General features: G+C 46.4%; 1 protein-coding gene across 1 annotated transcript in view; it reads left to right on the top strand.

Annotated features, from left to right (window-relative positions):
* Window positions 1-9,764: 9,764 nt before the first annotated feature.
* The window catches only part of cenpf (centromere protein F), a gene marked incomplete at its 5' end in the record, with an annotated part of 15,230 nt that continues 5,204 nt past the window's right edge, over window positions 9,765-19,790 (top strand). Inside the window, 12 exons of the mRNA XM_083684800.1 lie at window positions 9,765-9,926; window positions 10,796-10,992; window positions 11,525-11,634; window positions 11,785-11,876; window positions 12,009-12,291; window positions 12,554-12,756; window positions 12,987-13,112; window positions 13,617-13,745; window positions 13,933-14,055; window positions 14,206-14,341; window positions 14,556-17,978; window positions 18,106-19,763. Of these exons, the coding sequence (XP_083540926.1) occupies window positions 9,765-9,926; window positions 10,796-10,992; window positions 11,525-11,634; window positions 11,785-11,876; window positions 12,009-12,291; window positions 12,554-12,756; window positions 12,987-13,112; window positions 13,617-13,745; window positions 13,933-14,055; window positions 14,206-14,341; window positions 14,556-17,978; window positions 18,106-19,763 (6,642 nt within the window). The remainder of the gene's footprint in view (window positions 9,927-10,795; window positions 10,993-11,524; window positions 11,635-11,784; window positions 11,877-12,008; window positions 12,292-12,553; window positions 12,757-12,986; window positions 13,113-13,616; window positions 13,746-13,932; window positions 14,056-14,205; window positions 14,342-14,555; window positions 17,979-18,105; window positions 19,764-19,790) is intronic.

Genomic DNA, 19,790 nt, shown 5'->3' with positions numbered 1-19,790 from the left:
ATGTTTGTCTTCAAATCAGAATGATGTTGGCTAGCTTGGCAATGTTTAGCCCGGTTGGTGAACTCGTGCTGGATCCCCAGCCAGGGGCAGGGGTTTGGGGCTGAGGTCGAGGTAGGGCGAGGCAGGCCGGGTAGGAGAGGGGGAGGCGGGGGGTGAAGGGAGAGGAGAGGAGAGGTCAGGCGATAGGGGGCAGAGAAGGGGGAGAAGTGGGAGGGAGACCTGGGCAAAAGCATGGGGCAGACACGAGGGAGTGAGTGACCGGCTTGTCACGCAGGGTGGGAGTTAGAGAAGCTGCGCCGTCTTTTTAGCCCACTTGATGTGGTTGCTGTGGTTCTTGTATTTTATTACTGAACCACACTGATTATTTTTTATCCCACTTTAATATGTTTTACTGTGCAGTTTCAATCGTTGTAATGTAGGCCTACAGCAGGTGACCCTGGCTTTTATTCAGATCGTGCTTAAGAGCATATTTCTACCTCCATGTTTTGTTATCGTAAGGTTCAACACGAACTGCGCGTATTATAGCTCTACTTCCGACGGACATCCAGAGGGTTAGGGTTTTTTCCATACTCCCTTAATTGTATGTTCATTTGATACATTTATACAAAATTCATACTAAAGCAACCTGAAAAACAGCTTAAAATCGGCTTCGACTACCAGTTAGAAGTTTTAGAAATGGAATAAACAAGCCGTTTATTGGTTATTTTGTTTTGGGGATAAAAATTATCCCAAGGTACACGGACCGTGAACCAACCGGGGGGGCGTGGTTATGGCAAAACTTGGCTGGGGGGGGAAAAAATACCTTTGTGACGTCATAGCATTGGCAGACTATATATAGTGCTGAAACCTGGGATGTCAGTCAGAAAAAAACATTTGATGCGCTCACTTGGTCTTTGTATACTGTGGCTACTTGAATGAATTTGAGCTCCCATCATGGAAGACTTCAACAAGGTTTGGAAATGTTTTATACCTGAATGCCATAGCTTATTCTCAGGAAGCTTTTTATTGGTGTGATACGTGTCTTCAAAACGGACATCTTAGAAACATGTAGAAATAGCTTATCAAAACTGTGTTAAAACTGTCTTTAGATCAGACCTCGAGGACTACTCTTAACCTTAACAAAATTGTCTTTGGTTATTGCAGCCTGAAAGATCATCCCCTGTTCCTGCACATCCTGTGCAAGCGAAGATGATCCTAGAAAGCATTGGCGAGCCAGGCGATGACATAGAGACAGTCAGGTAAGGCCATTAACCAATCAGATAAGGCCATTAATCAGTCAGGTAAGGCCATTAACCAATCAGATAAGGCCATTAATCAGTCAGATAAGGCCATTAACCAATCAGATAAGGCCATTAATCAGTCAGGTAAGGCCATTAACCAATCAGGTAAGGCCATTAACCAATCAGATAAGGCCATTAATCAGTCAGGTAAGGCCATTAACCAATCAGGTAAGGCCATTAACCAGTCAGCTAAGGCCATTAACCAATCAGATGAGGCCATTAACCAATCAGATAAGGCCATTAACCAATCAGGTAAGGCCATTAACCAGTCAGATAAAGCCATTAACCAGTCAGTTAAAGCCATTAAGTAGTCAGGTAAGGCCATTAACCAGTCAGGTAAGGCCATTAATCAGTCAGGTAAGGCCATTAACCAGTCAGGTAAGGCCATTAACCAGTCAGGTAAGGCCATTAACCAGTCAGATAAGGCCATTAACCAGTCAGGTAAGGCCATTAACCAGTCAGATAAGGCCATTAACCAACCAGTCAGGTAAGGCCAATAACCAGTCAGGTAAGGCCATTAAATAGTCAGGTAAGGCCATTAACCAGTCGGGTAAGGCCATTAACCAGTCAGGTAAGGCCATTAACCAGTCAGGTAAGGCCATTAACCAGTCAGGTAAGGCCATTAACCAGTCAGCTAAGGCTATTAACCAATCAAGTAAGGCCATTAACTAGTCGGATAAGGCCATTAACTAGTCAGATAAGGCCATTAACCAGTCAGGTAAGGCCATTAACCTTCTGGCCAATTAGATTAGTCCTAATGTAATGTCCTAGTAGTCAACTCCTCAAATCTGGTTCAACCACCAGTTATTTGGTTACACATAAAATTTGCTTGAGCAAATAGTATTGAGCAGAGCAAAACATACCTGACAACTCGGGTATGAATACTATGCAGCGTGACTTTTATTGTACCTTGTCTTTAACAATGTGCTTGAGAAAAATGTGATTATTGAACCAGAGTTTTAGTAAACAGTGTGAAAATGCATTTGCATATCATGGAAACACTAGTTGTAGTATTCAAAACTCCCATTGGTTGATGTGTCATTTCATCTATTTGACCCATTTTTTCAATATGTTTGAGCCCCTACAATGAGACTGTAAGATTAAGTTGCTTTTATTTATCTCTCACTCTCCTCTCTTTATGACCATAGCAGCCCGTCCCAGTCTCCTGACCTGCCTGTCTGCATGGTGGAAGACCTGCCCTCTGAAGGTGTAAATGAGATGGTTAGTTAATCATGACTTTTACACATAGTATTATTCATCTCATCCCATTAGTGTGATCATTGAAAATAATGATGTGGATAGCTATGTGTTCATAGAACAATATACTATAGCTTGTAGCCTGTGTGTAGCTTATGTATTCAAACTGTGTGACCCGTATTGAATTAATTTTTATTAGAGGAATCTCTGCAGCATGATGGGAACTGAAAGGCAGAGTACCAGCAGTGATGGAGATCAGAAGGACTATCATTCACTGATTATCGGCTTCCTGCAGAACCTAACTGCGGAGTATGTTCTCTCTCCTTTGGTACCATCAATCCCTCTCGGCAATAGGATCATATTTGAAACTGGATTGGTTGACTGTTCATCTTTGTGTACTACCACTTACAAATCTTACAATACTGTTTTCAGGCAATGGATCACGATCCGTGATGGCGACTTTGACCCCGTAAGATTTTTACTGATATGTAATTCAGAATATCATTACTACTCTGCTTTATGTTTGGTAACTCTTTGTTCAGTAGGCACTTGAGAGACACATTTAACATGGTCTATCTTCTTTGTGGATTACAGGAGATACAAGCACAGCTCGCCAACCTGTGTTTGAGGATCATACAGCTCCTCTCAGAGGCCATGATGAAGCTCATTCTGCCAGGCCTCTACCAGGTATTGGAGGTCAAGAGTCATGCGACCTCTCCAACATCAACGAGATCCTTATCAGCATCAAGCCAGAAAAGCCACAAGGCCGACTCCCACTCTGGAGAGGTTCGATTCGATGACGCTGAGGTTCCAAAGAGGAGTGGTAGTGGGAGGTCCTCCACCAGCAGCTGTAGAAAGAACGCCATCAGTAAGGAGAACTGCACGATTGGCCGCGGTGGGTGTGATGTGCCCCTGCCTACAAGATCCAGGTAAGTTCACAAATATTCTTCCTTGCAACCTTGTTATTCTGTGCTTATAAAGTGTTTGAGTGTTTGTTTCCAAGTAATAAGTAACAACAAATTCTAGGAATCTAACACTCCCATACCATATAAATCAATCTAAAAAATGTATGTCTGGACTGTGACGATTTCTGTGTTATGTTTAAGGACCCCAACCCCTCAGTCTGATGTGCAGACAGAGCCCCTTAGACTTCTAGTTGGTGTCTCAGAGGACAGCCTCTTCACATGTCTCCACAACAGCCTGCAGCAGTCTCTTACCGACATTGCTAGGAGTTCATCTGGAAGTTCCTCTTCCAGTCTCACCGCTGCCATGATGGCTGGTGTGACCAAACAAATTGATTTGGTCATATCAGTGGCCATTCAGAGTTCATCCCCAACTTACTCCTCCCCAGTGATGTCTGTAAGAGAGGAAGACTCACGCTCCCAGACGCCTGAGGAGATGATGAGCGAGATCTCCGCCATACTGAGGACAATCACCCCCAGAGAGTCCTTGGCTGATGAGGAAACCACCCACTCTGATGAGACAGAAGTGAAGCAAGAGAGCAGGTGTTTAACAGGGCAAGTCATGACTACCGTCTCTGGCATTATGGAGGATCAACTTGATGGGAGTGATCGTGATTTGATGGATTCCCTTACTGAGAAGATGACGGTTTTGTCATTACATGGTGGTTCTTTTGAATATCTTGACGCGCTGATGAGCAGATCCAACAGCAGCCGAAATACAAGTGAAAATGGTTCCACCTGCAGCCTCACTTCAGAAAGCCATTCTTCGACCCTTTACTTGCAAAAAATCGAAAGTGAGGGATTTAGGGAAAAGGCCACTCACGCAGTGAGTGAATTCCTAGTTAAGTCCATCAGTAGCTTAACTAGTGAACAGGTTGCTTCTCCAACTGAGGCCTCCAGCTCTGTAACCACCCAGGTGGATCAGTGCACCACTGAGTGTGCTGATTCTGCAGCATCTGGAATTGTTGAGGTCTTTATTACGGACATGAAGATCATGGCAGAACCCACAGAGGGAGAGCAGGGAAATGCTCAGACACTCCAGAGAAGGATCTGGGGTGCTTCTGTGAGGTTGTATAACACAATCCATGACAAAATAAAGGACTTCACCCATCAGCAGAAGACACAAATAGAGAACATTTCTTGCAGAAAATGTCTAGAGCCATCTGGACATATGACTGAAGAGTCAGTGCATCAGTCACACCAGGAAACAAGGGAAGCTAGTAAGAGTGACCTCCACCTGCCCAGCGGCAGTGCTGAAGTAACCCTACGACGGGGTCTCAGTGAGGACTCTAAACTTCTCTGGGCTCAACCGGACATTGTAGGAAATGAGCCTCTACTGACCAATTCCACCAAAGAGGTCATTTCAACAATCCTAATGACATACGAGGATGAAATGTCAACGGAACAGTGTTTCTCCACTGTGGGACCAAGCAGATCAGATGAGTCACTTGTAGGTGGAGTCCTCTCTTGTCTGAGGTCACCATGGCCAGCTGAAGAATATCTGCAAGATGATTGTGTGCCAAATTCCCCCCTAAATCCAAATGGCAGCACAACATCTAACAAAGATGTTGCATCTTTCCGCTCTCTCTCCACCCAGAGCCTCGAAAAACTTCTAAGTCAGGAGTTTCATTCCAAAGCTGTCCAGGGTGTGAGTACCATCCTGTGTGAATCCTCTAGCATGCTGGGGGAAGGCTCCCCCCTGCCTGCTGATACTGCCACCGATGTTGTGGAATGCATCGTGACAGATTTCCAGGAGCTCAGTCAGCCCATCTCATCGTCCAACATGATTGGTGAAACTGGAGCTCAGGTGACAGAGAAGAGGATCTGGACCGTTGCCCTCAGTATGTACCACAGTGTGCAGAGCAAAGTGAAGGGGTTTCTCACACAGCGGAGATCCATTCACCAGGATAGGTCAACCAGCCAATGTGATGACTCAATACCTGCCTTGATCAATGACCAGAGCGGTGTCGCAGCTGGTGTGGAAGATGCCACTAGTATGGAGGATACAGACACATTGAGCTGTAGGGGTGCTGACGTCCTGAAGGCACGAGAGCCCTCGCCCCACTCCTCCCACTCAAGGTCCTCCTCAAACGGCAGACAGTCAGAATGGGAGGTCAACTTACCTGGCACTCCTATCCCCGATGAGATGCCAGATCCTGGGTGTCCTATTATGAGGCAAACAGTAATCCAGGAATCACTTGGGATTAAAGACACACTGTCAGGTACACTGATTGACAAAATCAGGAAAACTGCCGGGGCAATAGCTGAGAAGATGGTGCAATGTGTTCAGCTAACTCGGACTAATGGACCGCCCTCTGTTGCTACGGAGGTAGAGCGCCTGATCTCCACTGGGACCCTCCACGTCTTCAGCAGTGAATATGCAGAGGAGGTTAGCCAGCTCATTAGTGATAGCCGCAGCACTCCACATGTCCTAACATGGACAGCACGTAAGAGTGCTTCTGATCCAATTCTGTCAAGCCTGCAGTGGGGACAGAAGCAATGCGTTGGATCTAGGAAGTTGTCCTCACAGCTTCTCCATATTTTTGCGGAGGAATCGGTACACTGCTTTGTTCGGAATCTGCAACCAGGCTCACCAGGGAGGTCTGATGAAAGAGAGATGGCTGTCTCTGATCTTCCAGCCCAGAGGGAACACAGCACCTCTACTTGTATGGTCATTCCTATAGAGATTGATCAGACTGAGTCAGAGGATGATGAAAGCGTGTTTTGCAATGACATGATAAGCGAAATAATGGATGCGCTTTCAATTGGCTCAAGTCAAAGTTTCATCGAAGCTGCAGCCAAACCTTCCTTTGAGTCAGACACCAACTTGGCCACAAGCGAAATCGTTCAAGGAGTGTTCGATTTGTTGGAGGACACAAACGGTACAGGCGAGATCCTAACCCTAACAAAACGGGTTTCACCCCTGTATCGTCACGTGACTCCAGATATCAGGGAACGTGGCCCCTCCCCTTTCCAAGTCATGCCAAACTTGGACAAGGATGATTATAGCTGTTTGGTACAATTGCTATGCATCAAACTGCTGATAGATACATTTCCCACCACATCTGAGAGAGATGTAGGTGAGAAGTGCAGAGGCGTCACAGCGAGGGTCCTCTCAGAGTTCTGCGCAGCATCAGGCCTCCCACAGACTCAGGCCTATCCTCAGGGTCTTAAAATCCATAAGATCCACAGGAATGTGTACAAGGAGCTCGTGCAAGAGTTCGGTGGCGAGGAAGGACTCAAGATGGCTGTGGAGTCCGAAGATCCAGCATTTGTCAATGTTTTGGTCACATCATTGACAAAGGAGCTTCTTGGCGCATGTGGTGCAGCACAGGCAGTCAAGAAAAGGAAGAAGAGAAAATTATTCTGTCACATGAAGTCACCTAAAATCTGGTTTACCAACGCAAAGGTATATTACACATACTATAGATCTTTCAACACGTTCATTTATAACACTGCCTTGACTTTAACTAATTGATACATATTCATATTTGTATAGTATTTTGGATCATTTGCATTTCTTTATTGGGATGATAAACTGCAACAGTTATGGTATTTTCAGATGGGTATTATTGCACCTTTTCTCAACAATCAGGGCTCCAAGAAAGTAGGCAAGCACTGCAGTCCTCAAAAGTCCATGACGTGCCAACCTCAGATCCCTTCCCCGACTGTATACTATACAGGTAAGAGAACTACTGCACAGTCTAGATTGAGAACATGACCCATGTACTATTCGATAGAAGATTTTGCACATTCAACTGAATTTGATGAGACAAGCTCCACACCTTATACCATCTGCCTTTCTTTGCAGAGTCTTTCAACGTTCAAGGGAGAGATGATCCTGCATCCTCCTCTCCACCCACAGAGAAGAGCCGCAAACCTTCCCTCCTCACCAGGATGAAGAGAACTGCCACCAAAGTCTTCACCAGCCTATTCAAAAACTAATGATAGTCACCAGCCATTATCCATAATAAACAGAATTGCATTTATTTGATTGCCATTCTTTATTGCAATACTTATTTATTTCATTATTTTGAAACATTACAATTATTTTTTATTTGGGACTGTGAAATTAAAAACTAATTATGGAAAAGCGTGGTTTAGCATTGGTACAGACTTTCAATGAAAAATGCTACAAAACAGATCCCCTTTGAATGATGATTATAGAAATCCCACCATTGGTAATTAAAGAACCTAATGCCCAACAGGAAAACATATTATTGCTTTAGATGGAGAAAAAAACATTTATTATGCAGATCGCGTAGCATATGAGATCATCGAATTTTCCTGACCATTGGAAAAAACATTGGTGATGAAAATGATAGCCTAAATCTAATGACGATACTGATGACGATGATTATGATGACACTTACTGATTAAATTTTTGTAGAGAAATTACTGATGTTATATGATACGATGGAAGCCTACCACGTGGAACAATACAGGTGAACTATACAGTAAACCTTTAGCCACTGTGACGACACATGCCATAATCCTCTCGATATAAGACTACAACTACCATCATCCCCTAATGTCAGTACTGCATGTAAACGCAGGGCTCATATGCGTTTGTTTATTGACTGTAACTTGGATGTTACAAAATAATCGGGAATTTAGTAGAATATAAATGGAGGTTGAAACTGCCAGACCATACTTCTTTGGAGATGCGTGTAGCTAAGCATAAAATAGAGATAGCTGTCACCGATAGCTAACATGTTGGTCTTAGCCTAGTCCGAGTGGACTTCACAACTGTACTGTTTTATGTGCGGTCCGAGGCTCCCCAGATCGCCTGTAGTAGCCGCCGAGGGGGTTGAAGTCCTCTACTTCCATACTACACACACACACAATGTTTATTTCACTACCTCCATTATACACAAGTGACACTCATTTATTATGTCCTATTTTTGTTTTCATTTATTTGTTTCTGAAAGGACACACTCAGCCACCTTCTAAACTAGGACCCAAACGACTCAGAAAAAGCATTGCATTGGTTAATGCGTTGCTTCATGTAGGAATTTCCATGTGCAGTTTTAAATGATCACAGAACTAGCAGAGTTTCGTGGGAACTGGTGATTACAATCTATTTTACCCGCTGAAATTGCAACCTTTTAAAAAAAGATGCCATTCATCTTTTAAAACACCATCTCCACCCCTCTGACCGCTACTCTGATTTATCAGCCAATCAGATGTTCAGTAAGCGGCCGCAATGTTTTGGGGGCGGGTACTTGTTTTAAATTCATGTGTCCAATCAAAGACGGGTTTGTGGAAGCGTCACTAAATCCACCCAATCACCACCACGCTTTGTGTATTGGGAGGATTTTTGAATTTTCAGCAGCAATATTCTACTGAGAGCTACAAGAAGCCGTGGTGAGTCCAGTGTCCCGTCCGAACAAGGTTTTTCGAAATGTTTTGTTAAAAGGCAAAAATTCACATTCTGTATGTTTTCAAATGATTTTCTTCATGTAAGATTGTGTACGTCTGCTTGCCACGACATTCTGTTTTGTTTACATTTGAATGGAATCCTGCTTGATAGATGGATAGTTAGGCTAGCGCTACATTGGTTAGCATACTAAGGCGTGATAAGCATGAATTACTTACTTATTTCTGTGAATGTACATATGAGTATAGAAGTGTTGAATATGTAAGCAAAGTAACATTCCCTATGCTAGAGAAAATTGCATTCTATGGCATGCTTATGTATCTGACAGGCGTATGTGTATCTGACAAAAATCTCACCCAAATCTAGAGATATTTTGGTCCTCAAACACCGTATCGTATCATATGTTATTGTCCAAGCTTTTACGAGGTCATTGTATCGTATTTTGCTTCTTGTATTATACTTTCCCTTCCTCGGGAAAATGTTGTACACACGAGATACGATCAGTCTTCTATCGCGTGCATAAAGAGGAAAAAACACAACAATGCAATGTTTCCTTATAATTGATTGTTATATATATATTTGGGGAGGCGATCGCAGTTACATTTTGGACAATAACATACATTACATCTTACGATACGCAGTTGAGGAGGATACTAGCAGTCCAAGAATGTATCCAATTGTGAGTCATGGTAGAATATAAAGTCGAGAGAGGATTTGTGGTTTCTTGGAGGCAACATGGATAGATGGGAAATGCTTAGTAGGATCCTTAAGTCGACCCAACCCTATAACCTTACATTAACCATAGCCCTTACCTAACCCCAACCGTTTTAAATTAAGTTATCATGCTTGTTTGTTTTTGACCATGACAAGCATATCTAATTGCCTATTTCCTTCTTCCCAGAGTATGCCAGTTCACGCCTGAGAGAATTGCACAGATACTGAACCATGAGCTGGGTGGTAGATGCGTGGAAAGATGGTCTTCCGGGGAAAGCCCTACAGAAGATCCAGGAGATAGAGGGGCAGTTGGACAAGCTGAAGAAAGAGAGGACCCAGAAACAATTCCAACTGGACTCACTAGAGGCGGCCCTACAGAAACAGAAACAAAAGGTTCGTAAACATTGAATGTGGAATGTTCACACACAATGCAACAGCACAAGGCCAGGCAATGAAAACCTGTGATGGATGATATTTTCAGATATAGCCTAGCCTCTTTTCACAGGCGATGTATCTCCCAACACAACGCCTGGTAACCTTGTATTGGCATTCTGAGGTGGAGACCCAATGTGTTTGGATCTTCCTCAAACACAAAAGACAAAATTGTATTGAGCCTTAGAAAGAGTGTAATCGAGTTGAGATGGTAAACTCACTCCAAATTGAAATGCCTCCACCCACACCATTGAATTGCTAGCTTCTTTTTTTTGTGAGTAATAGATAAAAACACAGACGTTTTCTAGACATCAGGCTTTTTTCATGGCTCATGAAAATCTCTTCGATGTCGGGCTGAGCTCGGGCCTCATCTCAACAGGGTCGGGTTGGCCTTGAGTTTTCCGGCCCTGTTTAAAACTTATGTGAAGCCTGTTACACCAGTCGTAGGCAAATCAAATCCTCAGAATGCAGTAGCTACTAATCAAATGTTACGCTGCGATACGCAACCAGGGAATAATCAGTCAAAGAGCAGAACAATTCTCCAAGTTAAATGAATCCCAAAGAAGAAAAAAAAATGGCATGAACCATGCTTGCAACAGAAGTTTAAAAAAAAAAAAAAAAAGTAACACTGTGGACAGCTTGAAGCTTTTGCTTTGATTTTCCTCTTATGTTTAATACAGAAGTTGGAGACACAAGTGAGTGTGTGTGTGTGTGTGTGTGTGGGCGTGTGTGTATGTGTGTGTGTGGGCGTGTGTGTAGGTGTGTGTGTGTGAGCGTGTGTGTATGTGTGTGCCCACACCCCCACATGGTAACATCTCTTGCTCTGGCAGGTGGACAGTGAGAAGAGCGAGGCTTCTGCCCTAAAGAGAGAACACCAGTCGCTCTTGGAGTCATGTGACTCTCTGGAGAAGGCTCGTCAGAGGGCGACCCATGACCTGGGGGTCAAGGAGCAGCAGGTCAACTACCTGGAGGGCCAGCTCAACAGCAGCAAGAAGACTATAGACCGCCTGGAGCAGGAGCTTAAGAAGTGAGTGTGTGTGTGTGTGTGTGTGTGTGTGTGTGTGTGGGCTGCTGGAGTATTTGAAAAGGTGTAATGCCAATTTCAGGGTTCTCCCCAGGATTTTTTAACAGCGTGGTGCTGGATTGCATTATCAAAACCCGAAAAATCGCATTTAGCCATGTTAAAATGTAAAAAAATTAATAAATGCTGAATTCACTGTGGAACATCATAACACTTTTGCTATTGTTTTTAACAACATCGTTGGTGATCAAAGAATGTTTAGCATTTGTTTATTCAGTCTATCATTACTGAATATCTAGTTTAATTTGCCTTGAAATGTTTACATGCTGGCTTAGGGCCACTCTTACATTCTTTGGGGAGAACCCTGAAATTGAGTGGTTTTATGCTGCTGCTGCGCTTCTAATCGGCAAAAGGGAAGAATCCAAAATGCAGTTAGCAGCATGCCCCCAGATGCGATGCTAGAATGACAGTAGTTCAATGGTAGTTATGACAGTCAGAAGTGTGTGCTGAATAATAAAACGCTATGTTCTCTCTACAGGCATAAAAATGAGTTTGACAGGTCCCAGCCCTCCTCTGATCTGCAGCCCTACAGCACCCCACAGAAGACCTTTGCCACTCCTGCAGCCACTCCCAGCTACAGACAGCATGGTACATTATCACAAATACCCGTTTAAACTAGAGACTGTTAGTGATTCAACATGTCATCCAGTCATGTAGGTTGTTAAGTATGGACACAGACATTTGTCTGCAGGACTATCATCAGTCCATTTGAAATTTGTGTTGTGTCACTATTCCCAGACTCCAGACTTGAGGACCTGCAGGAAAAATACTACCAAGAGGTTGAGGAGAGGAAGAGGCTGGAGGCCGAGCTGAAAGTCATGCAAGTCAAAGTGAGTTGTCGTTGTCGTCGCGTTGTTTGAATTGTGAAGTCAACGCCATAACGGACAGTTAGGATTACCATAATCCTCTTCTTCTCTTTTTTTTTTTTATAACTTTGTAATTCCTCTCCGCTTCTCTCCCAGCTGCTGAACCAGTCATCGGTGAGCCACAAGGACATAGCCGCTCGCCAGCAGGCCGGATCCTCTGTGTTCCCATGGCAACAGCAGTCGCAGAGTCGCCAGTCTCAGGGCGCAATGGAAACGCCCTCGAAGAAGCGGGGGGGTGGACTGTCCGCCTCTGGCTTCCTTTGGAATGTGGAGGACACTCCAGTCGAGCAGAGCCAGCGGATCAGCGCCGCGGTGTCACAGAGTGCTGACTCGGGTGGCTCTTCCCAGCAGATGGAACAACTGAGAACTCTCAATCAAGGTAGTTTACTCTCTCTCTAGTACTGAAACTGTTGTTGTTATCGGCTATTACAGTACTGTATACATTGTGTGTGTGTGTGTGTGTGTGTGTGTGTGTGTGTGTGTGTGTGTGTGTGTTTGAGATGGTCCCTAGGGAGAATACTAACTCCAACAGTACACCTCTCATCTGAGTATAAAGTAATCAGATGGGTGTTGTTGTACTGTAGTGTGTGTGCTATTGCTTTAGTCCATCTTTTCCCTAACGGTGTGATTATTTCTGTCAGAACTGAGGTTCAAAGTGAGTGAGCTGGAGCAGCGTGTGGCGTCCCAGGAGAAGGACATGAAAGCCCAGAGCTGCAGGCTTCAGGAAATGCAGGGGCAGCTGGATCAGGCCCGGAAAGAGCTGACCGAGAGGGACAAGACCCTGGGCAAGACCCGGGATGAACTCAGCAAGGCCACAGCACAGCAGGAACAGGCTGTCACCAAGGTAGAGCATACAGAGCGTTTCCATTCAGTGATGTGCTTATCTGGCCTTTTTTTATTTTTTTTAACACCGTACAGTTATTTTTAATTTGTAAGTTGTGTATTTCAGCAAAGTATGAATCACTGTGGAAAGCATACATTTCATTTCAATCTGTTGACACACGGGGTAAATTAAATGACCGAGACCTTTTTTTACTGTACCTGAGATCTGATGGAGTTGCGTGTCTTTCCCAGTGTGCGTCTGTGGAGCAGAAGCTCAAGCAGGTGTCAGAGGAGATGAGCTGCCAGAGACACAACGCTGAGAGCTGCAAACGAGCCCTGGAACAGAAGGTCAAAGACCAGGACAAGGAGAGCCAGAAGGTTTGTTGTGCGCCCAGACCACCTCTCACAGACCACCCAGACCACCTCTCACAGACCACCCAGACCACCTCTCTCAGACCACCCAGACCACCTCTCACAGACCTCCCAGACCACCTCTCACAGACCACACAGACCACCCAGACCACCTCTCACAGACCACCCAGACCACCTCTCACAGACCACCCAGACCACCTCTCACAGACCACCCAGACCACCTCTCACAGTCGGTTGTGAAAAGTTGACACACCGTTTGTTTACATCCTGTGATCACTTGGGACAAGCCGCCAACTGTTAGATCTGCGTTGAGTTGTGTTTGTTTGTCTAGCAGTTCTTGACGCCATGCAAATGAGTAGTCCTTTTCATAGTGAAGGCCTATGGAAATTGTCAGTTCTATGGTTGATATAGACCCACCTTGGCATAAGAATTGTGCTCTCTTTGATATGCTCCTGGATTGTAATAGATGTCAAGTTGTACAAAAAAAATAATCTCTGTGTCTGTTTACAGGAGCTTGCCCGCCTCCAAAGCACCCATCAAGCCCTGGATCAGCAGTTTAACCAGAGTAAGATCAAACTGAACCAGGAGATCCAGCAGGCTAAGAATGAGTACAACGTCATGCAGTCCGAGATGGAAAAGGTAATGATTTATTATCACTAACCCATGAAGTATTGTGTGTTATTCGGCGTACAGCGTGACATTCACAGAGCCGGGTGGAGCACGAGCATGCCAGAGTGAACAAATGATGTGCATGCGCAGATTAACTTTGTGTCATGTAGTCTCGTTGGGACCATGTGTGTCATTGACCCACCTTCTCCTCTCCCAGGTGACCTCCCAGAGGAGTAAGTTTGAGAGAGATCTGGAGGAGCAGAAACAGAAGCTATTTAGGTCTGAGCAGGAGCTGCAGTCCAGCAAGACCAAGGAGCAGGACACCAGGAAGAAATTTGAGGTATGCCTTTATCACTTTCTAAACATTTTAGTAGTTAAGCTGCTAATGTGCACAATACATTATAGGCCACCCTGCATGGTCTATAAATAATTAATTCAGGACCTCTTTCTTAGAACTGTAGGTGATCCGTTTGTTTTCTTGTTTGTTCAGGAGCTGCAGAAAGAGAACAACACACTGAGCTCTCAGCTGGAGCAGGGCAGGAGGAGGCTCTCTCAGCTGGAGGAGGAGAGGAAGTCCTCAGAGCAGAACCTCAAACGCTCACAGAGTATGGTGGATGACTTCAAAGGTGTGTTGGTTTAGAGTGACTGCTTAAAGTCTTTCAGTGTAATCTTTTACGTTTTGCATTGATAATTTACATTAAAACCTTTTATGTGCATTCAATTACGAATACGGGATGTGTATGGGCATCATTTCTACTACATTGTAGATGTTGATGTACTTTTTCATGTCTCTCTGTTTGTCATTCTTCCTCACAACTGACATTTATGTCTGTTCAACAGCTAAAACAGAGGCTCAAGGCGAGGAGTTGAAAGGACTTCGCGCAAAGCTGGAGAGTCAGAGCAGGTCCTCTGCCCAGGATCTGGAGAACCAAAAGAAGACACTGTCTGACCTTGAGGCCAAGAACGAGAGGTCACAGGGTGAGCTGCAGAAGCAAAAGCAGGAAATAGAACAGATGACGATTAAACAGAGTGCCCTAGGGAAGGAGAACGAGGACCTGAGAGCAACCTTGACCACAGCACAGAATGAGTGTGTGGAGCTGAGGAAGGAATACGAGACTCTCCTCGGATGGAAAACCGAGAAGGAAACACTCGTTAATGATACAGAGACGGTGCAGCGAGGAATGACTGACAGAATCGGTGAGCTGGAGAAGAGCCTTGCGGCGTTAAATGATGACCACAGCGGTCTCAAGGGGCAGCTGAAGACTCTAGAGGATGTGAAGGCTGGTCTGTCAGGCCAGATCGATGCCCTCAAGGGCGAACTCCTCAACAAGTGCACAGATCTGGAGGAGAAAGAACGACTGTATGAACAGCTGCAGAAACAGTCGGCAGAGGCTGATCAGAAGCACTCCAAGGATCTGGAGAATGTTGGGCTGCAGGTGACACAACTAGAGGGGCAGGTAAAGGACCTGACGGCTCGTCTGAAGCAGGAGACCAGCCGGGCTGACGTGACGGAGAGGTCCCTCAGTGAACTCCAGGAGCAATACCAGGCGGTCTGCGACCTGGCCCTGTCCAAGGACTCTCTGATCGAGCTTGGCCAGACTGAGATAGCCGACCTCAGAGACAGTCTGACCCAGGCCACAACACAGCAGGAACAGCAGCAGGTTAGGTTCACGGAGGACAAGAGCACCCTCTTGAGGGAGTGTGAGGAGAGTGTAGCAGCCAAGGCCGAGGAGGCGGAGCAGGTGAAGCTGAGTTTGCTCAAGGTTCAGCAGGAGCTGCCTCTCTTGCAAGACCAGGTGACATCCCTAGAATCAGCACTAGAGATCCAGAAATTTCTCGGGGTGGAATTACGCAGCAAGTATGACAACCTTGTGAAAACCAACGAGGATCTGCAGAAGATGCTCTCTGAGGCAGAGAAGGCAATGGAAGGTCTTCAGAGTGAAATCGATACCCTCTCAGAGCTGTCCAAGACTGCCATAACACTTCAGGAGCAGTGTGACACACTGACAGCTGCAGAAGAGAACAACAGAAATACCATTCAGAGCATGACAGAGACCCTGACCCAGGCTGAAAATGATCTGCAGACACTGAGAGCCAGAGCAGGGGAACTGGAGACGCAGGTCAGCAAAGCCGAGACAAAGGCCACCGATCTTGAGAAGAAAAACGTAGAGTTTGCAGAGAAAGCGCAGGAGATGCAGAAGGAAGCAGAGGAGGTTTCTATGAAGTATCAAAGCAATCAAGACTCCCAGGATAAAGAGAGGACGGGTTTGCTGGAGCAGATTTCCACCCTGAGGGATGTGCTTGCAGAGAGAGAGGCTGTGGCTGAGACGTTGCCAGCTTTGAAGATTGAGTTGGAAACGGCTAACCAGGTCTGTGCTGACCTGAAGAACTCATTAGACACCCTGGAGAACAGTCACACAGCTGCTGTGGAGCTCAGTTCTAACCTGGAGAACAGCTTAGTGAAGAAAACTGAGGAAATCAAGGACCTATCAGAGAAATTCAGTAAGGAGTCTGAGAGCCATGTCTCTGAAATGAAGAATTGTCTCCAGAAACAGAAAAGCCTGAAAGAGCTGTTGGATACAGTGAAAGGTCAGTTTGAGGTCAAATGCAAAGAGGCAGCAGAGGCTAAGGAGATGTGGGAAAATGCCTCACTTGAGCTGTCCAAGCTGAGGGAAGATGTGGTGTCTGGGAATTGCAAGCTGAAGGCAGTGAATGAGGCCTACAATCTTGTGTGCCAGGAGATTGAAAGCTGGAAGCAGGCTGCATCCACTCATCAGAAGGAGATGGAGGAGATGAAAACTGCTTTGTCTGATGCAGGAAACAGCATCGAACAGAAGGACCACAAGATCAAGAATCTCAGAGAGAGGTTGAATCAGGCAGAATCGGAGGAGGCTAAAGCTGTCGATGCCCTGAAAGAGAAGGTCATCAGCATGAACAAGATCAAAGTCCAACTGGAGATGTTACAGATGGATCTTGAAGACAATGAGGCCTGCATGAACTCTTTCGACTCTCAGGTGGAGGATCTGAGAGGAACTATTGCCACTCTGGAGGGGGGACTGGAGGAGCGCGAGACTCAGAGATCCACCTTGGAGACCGAACTGGGCTCTGTCAAAGAAGAGTTATCGATCAAGAGCTGCGAAGTCACACAGTTGATGGCCGATTTAGAAGCGGCTCACAAGCAGGAGCAGGCTTCCTCTGCCTCTGCTGCTTTAGTGGAATCTCTCCAGGCCACTGTTGATGGTCTAATAGAGACGCTGGAAGAGGAGGTCAGCAAGCGCAGCAGTCTGGAGGCAGACATCGCTCAGCATGAGGCCAATTTGAGTCAGCTGGCTGAGGAGAAGCTTCAGTTGGAGGGCGACCTGCAGAGGCATGGACTGCACACTCAAGATGAGGTGAATGCTGCTAAACAAGAAAATGAGAATCTCCAATGTACTCTACAGAGCATTACAGAGGAGTACGAGTTGTTGAAGGCAGCGTTTGAGACTGCAACTCAGCAGAGTGAGGAGACTAAAGTGAAGAATGCAGAGTTTGAAAGAGAGCAGGCAGAGCCTTACCAGAGGCTGGCTGGGCTGCAGAGCGAACTGGCCCAGTTAAAGGAGCAGTACAACAGCCTGTTAGCACAGGTGGCCCAGCAGCAATGCCTCATTGAGCAGCTACAGTCACAATCAGAGAGGGAAAAGGAGGTCAGCACAGAACCAGCAGCGGAACCATCAGATGTAATCAACAACAGCATGGAAGAGCTCTCAGTTGAAGAGCAGCTGAGGGTCAAGTCTGAGGACCTCGAGGAGCTCTCTCATGCCTTTGAGGAGGCAGTCAGAACTCTGGAGGAGGAGAGAGAAGACCAAAGACAGACTCTAGTGGAGGAGAGGAACATGCTGGCACAGGCCCTAGAGAATGAGAAGCAGGCTCGTGGATGTGATCTGGCCGAGGACAAGGAGAGGCAGAGCCAGGCCTATGCCGACGAGCTGTCAGAGCTGCGAACCTCCTTGTCCCTCCTGCAGAACGAGATGACCCTGAGGAAAGAGCTGTGCTCAGAGCTGGAGGTCAAAGTTAGTCAGCTGGAGATTAAGGTTCAGATGACAGAAGAGGAGAGATGTGGCTCTGTAGAGAAGCTTAGTGCCGCCCTAGTGGAGAGACGGGTGTTGACAGACCAGCTGTCGGAGCTCACAGAGGAGACGGATTCACTGAGGCTGGAGCTGCAGACGTCCAAGTGCCAGCTCTCTGATGTCATGGAGATGCTGGAGACCCTGGAGGTGGCCAAAGGTAAGGGGGATCAACACCACATTTACTGTATGCAATGTTGTGTCAGTGCACATTTTCAAGCAAGATATACAAAGAGCAAAGCTTGTATTAAGGTGTTTAATGAAGTTGTTCTTATTATTTTCTTCAGGTGGCTGGGACGACAGATTCTTCCAGATTGAGTGCGAGTTGAAGAGAGTTCGCTCTGAGAAGGCCAACTTGGAGAAGCACATCCTGTCCATGGAGGCAGACCTGGAGGGGATGCATGAGCACAAACTCAGCCTGGAGGGAGAGGTAGAGGCCCATAGGAGGGCTAACGCCAGCCTGGAGAAGCAGCTAGAGACCCTTAGCACAGAAATAGGACAGCTGAGGACAGAGATGCTCTCTTGTACTGAGGAGAGGGATGAGCTCAGTCAGTCACTGCACCTGTGGAGGGACAAGACCGAGAGTCTGGAGAAGACCAACGTAGACACCAGAGAGCTTATCAAGATCCTGGAGGAGGACATCAGAAATGGAAAGAAAGAATATGAAACAGCGGCCAGTAGTATTGAGAGTTTACAGAAGGAGAAGGAGCAGATAATGCAACAGTTTCAGGTCCAAGAGCAGGCAATCGCTTTGCAGGGTGTAGAAAAGGCAGAACTCCTGAATGAGTTTAATCAGTTTAAGGATGACAAAAACGCAGCGAGCAGGGACTCTGAGTCCATGCTCACTAAGATCCTGTCTCTAGAGGGTGAGATCTCACGACTGGCCCAGTCCCTAGAGTCCTCTCTGCTCGAGAAAGGAGAGATCGCCTCCCGCCTCAACTCCACTCAAGATGAGGTGAAACAGATGAGGTCCGGAATCGAGAAGCTTCAGGTCCGCATCGAGTCTGATGAGGGAAAGAAGAAGCACATGAGCGCGCTGCTGAAGGCAGCTCAGAGGAAGGCAGACTCGCTCCAGGATAAGATCGACAAGCTGGAGAGAGAGGGGGAGATGTCCGAACAGAGTATAGAGGAGGCGGTTGTTCAGGCTGAGATGGCGAAGGCTGAACTGGAGAAACTGGAGGAAGAGAAGGGGCAACTCTCGACGAAGATAGAGGAGATGACCGCAGAACTGGACAGTCTCAGAACCGAGAAGGAGAAGCTTGAGAGGGAGCTCGCCTTGAAAAACGCCTCCATCGAGGAGCTAAAGGCGGCCAACCAGGCGTCCACTAGGGAGCTAGAGAGGTGGATGAGGGAGGCAGAGGAGAGGCAGCAGAGTGTGGTGGAGGAGCTTCAAGCCCAGGTTAGCTCTGCAAGCTCTAAGCTGCAGACCTGCAGAGGAGATCTGGAGGCCTCACGGCAGAGGGAGCAGGGCCTGGGGATGGAGGTGGAACAACTGCAGGGGAAGATGGAGGAGAAGGAGAAAGAGGGGGAGGTAATGTGCTCTCTAGCAGTGGAGTGGGAGAAAGAGAGGGGGAGGCTGCAGTACTCGGTGGATGAGTGGAAGAATGAGGGGGAGAGGCTGGAGACTGACAGGGGGAAGTTGGAGGAGGAGAGGGACATGCTACAGACTTTAGCCAAAGCTAGGGGGGAGGAGAGTGAAAGGCTGGGGAATGAGAAGGAGAGATGGGAGCATGATAGAGAGACCTTAGCGGAGGAGAAGAAAGCCCTGCAGACCACCCTTTCATCCTTGGAGAAAGAGAGGGAGAAACTGGAGGAAGAGAATACAAGGCTAATGGAGGAGAGGCAGACCCTGCAGTCCTCAATCGTCTCTCTGGAAACTAGCACCCAGCAGCTACAGGAGCAACTAGAGACATCCACTCTCACCATCTCACAACTCACTGACAAGGTACGTGCACAAAACACCGTACAATGT

This window comes from Argentina silus (assembly GCF_951799395.1).
Source record: "Argentina silus genome assembly, chromosome: 14".
NCBI lineage: Eukaryota > Metazoa > Chordata > Actinopteri > Argentiniformes > Argentinidae > Argentina > Argentina silus.
Note: the sequence above shows the minus strand (reverse complement) of the source record. Positions and strands in the feature narration are given on the sequence as shown.